Raw genomic sequence first — 12,526 nt, 5'->3', positions numbered from 1 at the left:
CAAATATGAAATCATACAACTCCATATGTAATATATATACAATATTAAAGTGCAAAAAATTCTATTAATTACAGGACTGCCTTAATGCAATTTGCTTATTAATATATTCTAAATAAAATTTTATTTTATTTAATCAATTATATTATATTACATTGTATTATTCTATATTTTGACTATCATATATCCATTTATTTGCTCGTTCAATACGCCTTTTACTTTACAATTGTTCTTATATTTGCTTTGCAATACACGAGCTAAGGAAATAACCTTGAATTTATTGCTAATAATTTACATTGTATTATTAAAAAAAATTCATTATATTAAAAAAATTATCATTTATACAATGAATTATGACATCTTTCTATTTATTAAATATTTTAATTATTTATATATTATATATAAATATCTTTAAAATATTATTATTATATTTTATTATTGTTAAAGTTCGAAAAAAAATTAAATCAGATACTATATATATAGCACCCCTAGAACAGTACGTAAAATAATTTCGCTAATTAACATGAAAGTAAAACTAATTATAGCCAAATACTGTGAACAAATAAAAAAAAAAAAATTTTAAGTGTTAGAAATATTATATATTATTTATTAAAATAAAAAAAAACCTTATGATTATTATTTCCGAATAATTTTACAAGGTGGTAATCCTAAATTATCTTCATTCGATATTTTTTTCATAATCAGTTTTGTACCCAACAACAATTGTTGAAAGGATAATTTTTCCTCTCCTATTTGCTGTATATCAGACGATTTCTCAACTTCTAAGTAAAATACGTCATCTAAATAACAAAATTATAATATAAGTGATAGTCACAATTATTATATTTTTCGAAATTTCAAAAATTATTTATACAGCTTACTCATAATTTTTACATATCCTTTAATTTCAACGAATTGTCCCTTATCTAAAAAAACATCATCATCATAATTAGTTATCTGTATCTCCAATTTATGTGTTTTATCCGTAATAGAACCGCTACCTATCGTCTTAAAACTGTTTGAAAACTTATTAAAATTTGTCTTGATGTATCCACGTGTAACTAAAATAGATTTTATTAACTTTATTAATTTTTAGTTTATCACAAAACTGTAACAATGATTTATAGAAAATATAATCCCATAATTATATAATATAAAATTAAAATTATAAAAAATTATAAAAATTAATAAATAGTATAAAAATAAAAAAGATATATACAAAATTGTTTCGGAATGCGGACGAGAATTTCGCGACTTTCAATGCTTATTGTTAATCGCCGAAAGTTTGGAGAGTTCTCTCGACCATCGAGATCCTCACGCGACGATCACGTGATAATCACGCATCAAAACAACCCCGATCACGTATGATGGGCGTTGAAAGGCTCGTTTTCGCCGTCGATGACAAAATTCCAGTCTCAGTCTTATTCGAGCCACCGATCGACACACTTAGCTGTTCGTCTAACCGAGAATACAAGAGTGAATCTATCGATTCGTTGAGAGCTCTCCGTACTATTCTTTAGAAAAGATCAACGCCTAACTATTCGCGGTCGCGATCTGGTCGCTGCATTTCCGATCGTCCTCGAGTCAAGATTTCCGTCGCGTAGAGCCCGAATCCGGGCTCTCCCGAAGATCTCCGTCGCGTCGCGTGCAGCAAAGAGAGACCAGAGTCAAGATCCGTTCGTCTACCCTTTCCCGTTTTCTTTTCTTCGTCACCGCCCGGTTTGCATGATTCAAACATTCGAGTGGAAATGTTACCCTCTTTTCTTGTGAAAATAAAAACTAACCTAGTGAAAAGCTATTAACGACAATTTCTTTCCGATTTTCTCTCTACCTTTATTCCCGATCAGTACTAGTTCCTCTCCGAGTTTCACGCTCTCGCGGATTTAGTCATTGTCCGCGACATTTCTGGTCCTTCGAGCCGGATCGGGATTGAGGACTTTCTTTCCGTTTGAATAATCATTAACATTGAAAGTGGTAATTTCCCACACCGGTCAAGTGATACTTCAACTCAACAGTGCTAATTGTGACCACGATGCCATCCCTCGAAGAGCTGCTTTACAAGCAACGTTCTGTAATTGCGTCAATCACGAACACTATTGCGAGTTTTAAGAAATTAGAGACGGAAAAGAAAACGTATGCATTGATTAAAGCTCGAATTGAGATGACAAAGGAAAGATTTGAACAGTGTCGATCATTGGACGCCAAACTGCGAGTTCTCGTCGACGACGCTACCCTCACATCGCATCCGTATTTCGCCAAACTCGAATTCGCAAAGTGCGAGGACGCCCACGACGCTGCGTTGGATTATCTCTACGAAGCTCTCGATGACGCTCCACCCTCTCCAGGTGCGCTTTCTCCTCAAGTAAGTCGTACATCCGACCTTCCGCCTCACTCGACGCTCAACTTACCGAAGATCACATTGCCGCAATTTGACGGATCATACGAGAAATGGGAGAGCTTCCGCGATAAGTTTACTTCCATGATTATATCCGAAGCTAGTTTATCTAACGTTCAACGATTACATCATTTATTTTCATGCTTAAAAGGCGACGCGAGCGCAGCAATCGATCATTTAGCCGTAACGTCCGAGAATTTTACCGTTGCTTGGGAAACACTCTCGTCTCGATACGAAAACAAAAGACGCTTAATTAGTACACACCTCAATAAACTATTCACACTGCCTACCGTCACCGCGAAATCGGCGCAAGAATTGCGAGCATTGCGAGACAAGCTAAAGTCCGCGATAACTGCACTAAAAAATTTGAAGCGTCCGGTCGATCAATGGAGCGATATTCTTGTATTTCTCTTAACTCAAAAACTCGATAAGTTTTCGAGAGAAGCATGGGAGCTCAAATTAGGCTCCAACACCGATTATCCTACGTACACCGAAATAGATGCGTTCATCGAATCACGTATCCGAACTCTCGATTCAATAGTACCGTGCGCAACCGAAAAATCAACCGATGTAGCAGCGAAACCAAAAACAAAAATTAAAGCGATCGCGTCACATACCGCTAGCGCAACAAAATTGTCGTGTCAAGTGTGTTCCGCGCAACATCTTTTGTATCAATGTCCCGAATTTCTAAATAAACCACCGGTTCAGCGATATGAATTAATTCGAAAGTTCAAACGATGCATAAATTGTTTTAGCTCGAAACACCAAGCGAAAGAATGTACGAATCAACGTGCGTGTAAACAATGTCAAAAAAGGCATCATACATTACTTCACTTTCCTGAAAGTTCGAAACATTTCGACAATGAGACGTCTTCGCCAACCTCACAAATCGAATCGACGAATTCCGTGGTCACTTCCCATATTGCCACACAACCGACTTTACCAACCCAGCAAATTCTCCTTGCGACTGCTCGACTAAGAGTTTACTCCAATCACGGTCGTTTTCAAAACGTCCGTGCTTTGATTGATCAATTGAGGTTCCGTGTCTTCGTTTATGACAGAGAATTTAGCTCAATTATTACGCATTTCTAAAATACGAACGTCGATCAAAGTAACAGGCATCGGAGAAACGCAAACCTCCGCCCGGCAAGCGGCCGTTATCACGATCACTCCAAGCGCCTCCGAAACCCCTGCCTACTCCACCACCGCGTTAATTCTAAAGTCTCTAACACAATACATGCCTACTCGAGTGAATTCTCAATGCCACTGGTCACATTTGAGCGGTCTCAAATTAGCCGATCCTGATCCTACAGGATCCGATCCCATCGATCTCATTATCGGAGCCGATCTTTTCGGCTCACTAATTTTAGACGGTATTCGTAAAGGCACCGCGAACGAACCAATAGCGCAAAATACCGTGTTTGGATGGATCATTTCCGGGCCGACCGGACAGGCTCAATTCGATAAACAGACTTCGATCGGAGTTCATCATACCTTCGCGAATGAGGATCTCGATTTGACTCTTCGACGCTTCTGGGAGATAGAGGAGGTTCCCCGTACGTCTAAATTAACTCTCGAAGATCAAGCGTGTGAGGAACACTTTCTCCATACGCACGCTCGCGACCGCGAAGGCCGATACATCGTTAGACTGCCCTTTAAAAACGGGCCTCCCATTAACATCGGAGAATCTCGAAACTCAGCTCTTCAACAATACCTTCGTACTGAAAAACGTCTGAAACGGGATCCTTCTAAAGCCGCCACGTACAACGAATTCCTCCAGGATTACGTTGATCGCGGATACATGCAACGAGTACCAGACACCGAACAACCTGATGATCCAACGCAGATTGTTTTCATCCCTCATCACGCCGTCGTCCGTGACAGTAGTACGACAACCAGAGTTCGCGTTGTATTTAACGCCTCGAATCAAACTACCAACGGCACCTCGCTGAACGACCATCTACACGTTGGTCCAAAACTCCAGACGGATCTCGCCGCCGTTATATTGCACTGGCGTTTATACCGGTACGTTTACTCCGCTGATGTGGAGAAAATGTACCGGCAGATTCTCGTTGACCAACGCGATTGTGATTACCAAAGAATTCTTTGGCGACCCACTCCAGCCTCTCCTATCCAGGAATATCGCTTGCGGACCGTTACATACGGTACTGGGTCCGCTCCTTATTTAGCATTAAGGGTGATGAATCAACTGACCGTAGACGAAGGGACATCCTTCCCACTAGCCGTTACAGTGATCAACCGTCAAATCTACGTAGATGATTTCATCTTCGGATCCGACGACAAAATTCTCGCGCGACAAACTCGTAATCAAGTTATATCTCTCTTAAAGAAAGGCGGATTCACTCTTCGTAAATGGGCGAGTAACTCCCGCGATCTCCTCGACGATCTCGATCCGAAAATTCACGGCATTGCTCAAAATAGAGAGTTACGCGATGACGAACGTCTCAACATGCTTGGACTCATTTGGAATCCAGATCGCGACGTATTTCAATTCCAGGTGAACACGCTTACAACTCCAGGAGATACAAAAAGAAGAATTCTCTCGGACATCGCTAAACTGTTCGACCCTCTAGGCTGGGCCACTCCTGTCATAATTCGTGCGAAAATTCTAATGCAACAACTATGGGCGTCAAAATGCGACTGGGATAAACCAGTCCCATCGAATTTATTTAACATTTGGAAAACTTACCATGAAGACTTCCCGGAGATCAAAAAAATAACAATTCCTCGCTGGATCCAATGTGGCCATCACTCGTTCGAGCAAGAACTACACGGGTTCGCCGACGCTTCAACAAAAGCTTATGCCGCGGTAGTCTATAGTCGCGTAATCGCGATGGACGGCACAGTGACAGTGACTATGCTTGCCGCGAAATCTAAAGTCGCTCCGCTCAAAACCATGAGTATCCCTCGCCTCGAATTGTCCGCGGCTCAATTGTTAGCTAGACTCCTTCATTTCATTTGCGAGTCGATGGAAATCAAGAAACCGTCCATTCAGTGTTGGATCGACTCTACTATAACCTTGGCTTGGTTAAATCGGGCCGCCTCTCATTGGAAAACATTCGTCCCTAACCGCGTTGCAGAGATTCATACGTTAGTCCCAACCGCGTCGTGGCGTCACGTGTCAACTAATCAGAATCCCGCCGATTGCGCGTCGCGCGGCATATCTCCCGCCGAACTACCTTCCCATGATCTGTGGTGGTCAGGCCCTGCTTGGCTCACTCAACCACCAGCGCAATGGCCAAACGAAATTGCGCAACCACCATGTACCACTCTCGAGGAACGGACATCTAAACCAGCGCATACGACGACAGTAACGAACCAATGGGACCTATCGCACCGTTATTCGTCTTGGTCTAAATTACTACGAGTGACAGCATATATACAACGATTTATCAATAAGTTACAGTCACGTCAAAAAAAATCAGAAACGAATTCTAAATCATCAGCCTCACTTGTTCTCTTGAATTAAATCGAATTAACAACCGCCGAGACCTTTTGGATACGATCCATCCAAGCCGATGTTTTTCCTCTCGAATTATCGTCACTATCTAATGCTACTCCGATTCCAAAATCGAGCTCGCTTCTTCCGTTAAATCCGTACCTCGACGATCATCTACTCCTTCGTGTCGGAGGCCGACTTCGTAACGCAAGTATTGCTGAAACTACCCGCCACCCGATAGTACTCAAAGATCATCCATTAGTACGATTGATCATTCGCGAAACGCATCTGAAATCGCTTCACGCGGGATCCCAGTTAACCCTGTCTCTCCTCCGCAAGAAATATTGGATTCTCCGCGCGCGTTCCGTCGTTCGCGCCGTCCTGTATAAATGCGTCGCTTGCACCCGAGAAAGAGCGTCAATCCCCACCGAGCTCATGGGCGACCTTCCACACGTTCGCGTGAATCGCTCCACCCGAGCGTTCGTTCATACTGGCGTAGATTACGCTGGTCCCGTTTCGATTCGTACCACGAAAGGCCGAGGTCATAAATCATACAAAGGCTATATTTCCGTATTTATTTGCATGACTACCAAAGCTATACATTTAGAGCTAGTTAGCGATTATTCTACCAGCGCCTTCCTTGCTGCATTCCACCGTTTTCGCTCGCGCCGCGGATTGCCGACATCCATCTACTCCGACAACGGAACCACCTTCCAAGGGGCTGACCGCGAGTTGAGACTCGCGGTTAAAAACGCGAATGAACATCACGATTTTATCAACCAACTATCTTCAGAAGGCGTAACGTGGAAATTTATACCCCCTTCCACCCCGCATTTCGGGGGATTATGGGAGGCCGCGGTGCGGAGCATAAAATATCATCTAAAACGTTGTATCGGAGCTTATACACTCACTTTCGAGGAGCTTACAACCGTACTTTGTCGCGTCGAAGCCTGCCTCACGTCCCATCGTTCCTATCTCCGAAAGCCTCGACGATTACGCAGCCTTAACTCCCGGGCACTTTCTCATAGGCGAGCCATTGCTAGCAACCCCGGAGCCCAGCGTTCTCGAAATTGACGAAAGCCGATTATCACGATGGCAATTGTTGCAACGAATTACCGAGAGTTTTTGGAAAGCATGGTCTCATGACTATCTGCTCACCTTGCAGCAAAGACCAAAGTGGAAGGTCGTACGAAAATTGGCGAAAGTCGGACAGCTAGTACTCTTACGAAACGCGCTGGCTTCCCCTTGTCAATGGGAATTAGGCCGCATCATTGCGTGTCACCCGGGAGATGACGGCCTTACTCGTGTCGTTACCGTGAAGACTGCGCGCTCTCAATATAAGCGCACCCTAAAAGTGTGCTTTCTCCCGGTTGACATTAATACCGCTACCGGAGAGGATTCCGTCAAGGCGGGCGGATCAGGCGTCCGACCCCCTGATGGATAGCGAAACAAACAAACAAAAAAAACCTAGTGTAATAAATTGTCCAAAAAAAAAAATTTGTTAGCGTTTGTAAATCTATTGATTGTAACCGATTGATATTATAACTTTCTGTTATCGAATGTAACCATTCGAGGCGGGCGGTGTGTTTCGGAATGCGGACGAGAATTTCGCGACTTTCAATGCTTATTGTTAATCGCCGAAAGTTTGGAGAGTTCTCTCGACCATCGAGATCCTCACGCGACGATCACGTGATAATCACGCATCAAAACAACCCCGATCACGTATGATGGGCGTTGAAAGGCTCGTTTTCGCCGTCGATGACAAAATTCCAGTCTCAGTCTTATTCGAGCTACCGATCGACACACTTAGCTGTTCGTCTAACCGAGAATACAAGAGTGAATCTATCGATTCGTTGAGAGCTCTCCGTACTATTCTTTAGAAAAGATCAACGCCTAACTATTCGCGGTCGCGATCTGGTCGCTGCATTTCCGATCGTCCTCGAGTCAAGATTTCCGTCGCGTAGAGCCCGAATCCGGGCTCTCCCGAAGATCTCCGTCGCGTCGCGTGCAGCAAAGAGAGACCAGAGTCAAGATCCGTTCGTCTACCCTTTCCCGTTTTCTTTTCTTCGTCACCGCCCGGTTCGCATGATTCAAACATTCGAGTGGAAGTGTTACCCTTTTTTCTTGTGAAAATAAAAACTAACCTAGTGAAAAGCTATTAACGACAATTTCTTTCCGATTTTCTCTCTACCTTTATTCCCGATCAGTACTAGTTCCTCTCCGAGTTTCACGCTCTCGCGGATTTAGTCATTGTCCGCGACAAAAATATATAAAAACATAGAGTTATATTTGTAGGTACATTTTTGCATATGTTTATAAATATGTATATATATATATATATATATAAAATAAACCATATTATAATAATGTATTATATACATATAAACTTACTAATGCATGAATTAAGATGTTCAGATAGGTCATGCAATTCCACCATTTGTGGTTGCACCGATTGAATAATTTTTTTAAGATTAAAATTACCCAAAGTATTTATAACAGTGTTGAAACGAATAATTAGTTCGTATGGGAGTGTACCTTTGTTAAATTCTAGCATTTTTATTCTCTTAGCCTTGGCTCCGTCAATATGCACAATCTAAAAAATTAATAAGTATTATTAAATTAAATATTAAATTAATATTAATCTAACACTATTCTTTTGTAATATATACTATATTGGAATAAAAAATTTTAAAAAACCTTATAATAAAATGATAAGTATAATAATTTTAATAATTTTAATTTAAAAAATATAAAATATTATAAAAATTAAAGAACATAAAAATGTATAGCTTACTCGATTTGGTTGTATGTGAAATTTTACGCGATCAATTTCTGCGTTCCATGCAATTACCTGAATGCGATGTTGGCTATTGTTATTAACCAAAAATTTTAACAGTTGATATTGTTGAGATTTGCCAACTATTTTTGGACCATCGATTTCATCGATAAAACCAACGATTTCTCTAAATAAATTTTTTTAATAAACTTGATAATATAACTTTTTAATTTGTATATTAAAATATTGTAAATTTTGTAAATTAATTTTGTAAATATTGTAAATCAAAATATTAGATATTACGTTACAATATTTTTTAATTACAATAATAGATAATTATTTCTTATTTAATAAAGAATCAAATATATACACATAATGTGATCACAACAACTGTTAATAATTAGTCAAAAAGAAAATTTTAAAGTTATTGTAACATGAATTTTGATATAAATATGTGTGCATCAAAATTATAACAATTTACAAATTAAAGATATTTGAATCAAATTACGTATTCAATAACGTGCTTTCTAAAACAATACATTATTAACAAAAATGTAATAAATATCATTCATTTATAATATTTTTTTAATTATAGCTTTGACAATTATATGTTACACAATTTCTGATAGTGCGAATTTTAAAAACAATTGATTATATTAAAATATATTTATTTCGTTATTAAAATTTTCGTTTAAAATAATCTAATAAAAAGTCTTCTATTAATTAATGTTATAATATATTTAAGACAATTGTAAAAGTTTGCACAATAATTATATAATTAAATAAAAAGTTAAAATATATTAAATATAAATTAAAAATATAAACTCACACAGTAGAATCTTCGAATTGTACCGATTCTAACATTTCATCCGATGTAAAACAAATTGTCTCCAATTCATCATTTTCATTGCGAAAAGAAATTTCTTGTCTGTTGGTTCCCACATTATTATTTTGATTTGGAGTTGTACTTTCTTGTTTCTTACTTTCCAAATTATTATTTGCATTTAATGCAGAAATTTCCTGTTGCTTGTTAAGTATGCTGTAAATGAGTAGCATATATGAATATAATATGATTTATCAAAATATATTTTACAAAACTTTTGTCATGCAGTTATAAGCTATTGCATTTATATTATTTAAAAAAGATTATTATATTACAAATTTTTAAAAAATTTATAAAAAAGAATCTTTTATATGAAAAAGCAATTATAAAAATAACTTTAATTACTAAAACTGAAAAACTATTAATCGATTCTAATTAATAAAATTAGCAATGTAACATTAATTAGAAAATACATAAATAAAGATATTAATAAAAGTAAAAATATCAATAAATTTACCTGTTAGGAGAGGAATCCTTTAAAAGAGAGGGACTGAGACGAACGTTTATTCGCATTTTTTTTTTTTTTCCTTTTGTTGATCCATGACTTTTTATTCTTGTTCCTTTTTCTTCTTCAATCCTTTATTTAAAACTAAACCAAAAACGTGTGTATATTGGAATATATCGCATAAACTGTAATTCTTTGACAAAAATAAAAGTTGGACCACATATGTAATATAAGAGAAGTATAGCTATAGAGAACAAAGTTTTTCAAAATATATATTGAAAAATAAAAGATAATTGTAATATATAATTATATTAAACATATTTATAATTTATAATATATAAAATAATTATTAAGAATATATTAATAATTTAACTCACTTATTCGAACTTTTTGCACATTTAAAAAGATTTATGTTACTATGTACAGAGTAACGTATTTTGTTTCATCGTTGCTATAGAAAATTCGATGATGTTAAGGTTGCATTCTAAAATTCACTATCAGTATTGAAAATCTACAATTCACATCATATATGTTATAGATTTTCAGTATTGATGATAAATTTCAGAACACATTTATTCATTCGCTAATACTACGCTCCGACACAGCTCGTCGTGATTCGACAATTGTTTCGATAATTATTTCAACATTTACTTCAACGATTACTTCAATACTTTCTTCGGCAATTAAATACAAATAACACAACACTATTAAATTGTAAAATTATATTATTTAATAATCAATATTAAATATATAATAATCTGTTACAATTAAAAACTCCAAACTAGTCTCTATATTACAAACGTATGTAGCATATATAGCAAGATAAGGAATTAAAAAGTAACCATAAAAGTAACGGCTAATTCGTTACTGTAAAAACGTTATTGTAAAAATGTAACGACGTTACTGTTACCATTACAAACAAAAAAAGTAACGATTTTTATAAAAAAAAGTAACTGTAACGGTAACGGCGTTACAAGTAACGCGTTACTTCCCAACCCTGGATTTTCACAGATATAAATACATATATATATAATATCTACAGTACATAATATCTATATTATAAATCTAAATTATTTTTTATTATAACATTTTATTATGTTCAAATTCCATTAAAAATTTTTATTAAAAAAACAACTAACAATGAGCATCCCTCATTGTGCCCGGAGACATTTTCTATCACCCCGACCTCCCCTTTGGAATTGAATTTAGGGTAGCATGGAAATGATCTGATATCGATATTTTTACCTTGAAATCCTTCCTCCGTTCTATATTAACCTTTAACAAATCATTCATTACTCTTCATCATCATATAATTCCCTAGTAGATGGGCAACCCGGAAACCAGAAACGCCCGTCGAAAAAAGCGAAATCATCGAGCCGGCGTGAAAACCCGCTCCTCACGTGTCGCTTCTCATTTACATTGGCTTAAGCGACAAACATATAAAAATAAACCTTGTGTTAAATCTTGCAAAATAGTTTCATTATCGCCTAACACATTGCGTTGCTTAAGGACTTCTACTCAAACTAATTTTTTTTTGCCTGCCAGAAGGTGTAAACAACGAATCCACTAATTTAGTATCCGCGCCTACAGTAGACTCCACCTCAGGCTTATCAGCTTATTCTCCGGAATTATTTTCATACCTCGAATTGTGTCAAAATATATATATTATTCTAGGGAAAATCCTGAGAAGAATACTCTCCAAGAATTTCAATCTGATGATCTAATTTCGCAATTAAAAATCCAAGAATCTTTTAGAAATAGACGAATACACCAATTATATTTGAATAATTGATGTATATGTATTTTTGTTTTATATAAAATAAAACAACCATTATCAGTATATTAAATAATTCAATCTAGATGTTACTCGAATATCTAAGCGAAGACATTCCGGGACTTCCGTGCGACGACTTCTCCATTATAGTCGACATAATTATCGGGCTGTTAGACGACGTCCAAAACGGAATTATAGACATTGACCACACAGTTCGTCGTCTGTTTGGATAATTTCTAACTCCCCACAGATTGTCGAATTAACAAAAACCACGGAAATTAAGTAAATAATTTTAATCTCGTTAAAATTCGAATCCGCTATCCAAAGGAACGACTTGTATTTAAATAAAGAAGATCCATTATTTAATGCTTTAATATCTACAATAATTCATGTAATTATCGAGTATTTAAAGAATGAATTAACTATCGATAGTACTCTGCGTTGATACCACTGCTTTAAGGAAATTGCGCGAAGCAATTACCATCAGTAACTAAATCCCCACTCCCGGGTCTTCTACTCATTCCCTAGATGCCCTAAATCAGTCCTAGCTCTCGGCGTCTCTGGGGTATAGCCGGTGTATGCAGGTTGCCTCATAAGAATAGAGAGCGCCCTCTTCTTTTTCTCTAGTCTAGGTAGAGAGAGAGAGAGAGAGAGAGAGAGAGAGAGAGAGAGAGAGAGAGAGAGAGAGAGAGAGAGAGAGAGAGAGAGAGAGAGAGAGGGAGAGAGAGAGAGAGGGAGAGAGAGAGAGAGGGAGAGAGAGAGAGAGGGAGAGTACTCTGCGTTGATACCACTGCTT

General features: G+C 37.4%; 1 protein-coding gene across 1 annotated transcript; it reads left to right on the top strand.

The window, feature by feature from the left end:
- Positions 1-2,029: 2,029 nt before the first annotated feature.
- LOC145945621 (uncharacterized) lies at positions 2,030-7,296 on the top strand. Its single transcript, XM_083054677.1, has 3 exons — positions 2,030-3,407; positions 3,454-5,764; positions 6,774-7,296. The coding sequence occupies exons 1-3, from the start codon at positions 2,030-2,032 to the stop codon at positions 7,294-7,296; spliced, it is 4,212 nt and encodes a 1,403-aa protein (XP_082910803.1).
- The last annotated feature ends 5,230 nt before the right edge of the window (positions 7,297-12,526 follow it).

The sequence above is a fragment of the Prenolepis imparis genome, unplaced genomic scaffold, assembly GCF_030444845.1.
Source record: "Prenolepis imparis isolate NDT839.2.m4 unplaced genomic scaffold, iyPreImpa1.0 SCAF_14, whole genome shotgun sequence".
In the NCBI taxonomy this organism is placed as follows: Eukaryota; Metazoa; Arthropoda; class Insecta; order Hymenoptera; family Formicidae; genus Prenolepis; species Prenolepis imparis.
The sequence above is the reverse complement of the archived record's forward strand: the minus strand, read 5'-3'. Positions and strand labels throughout refer to the sequence as shown.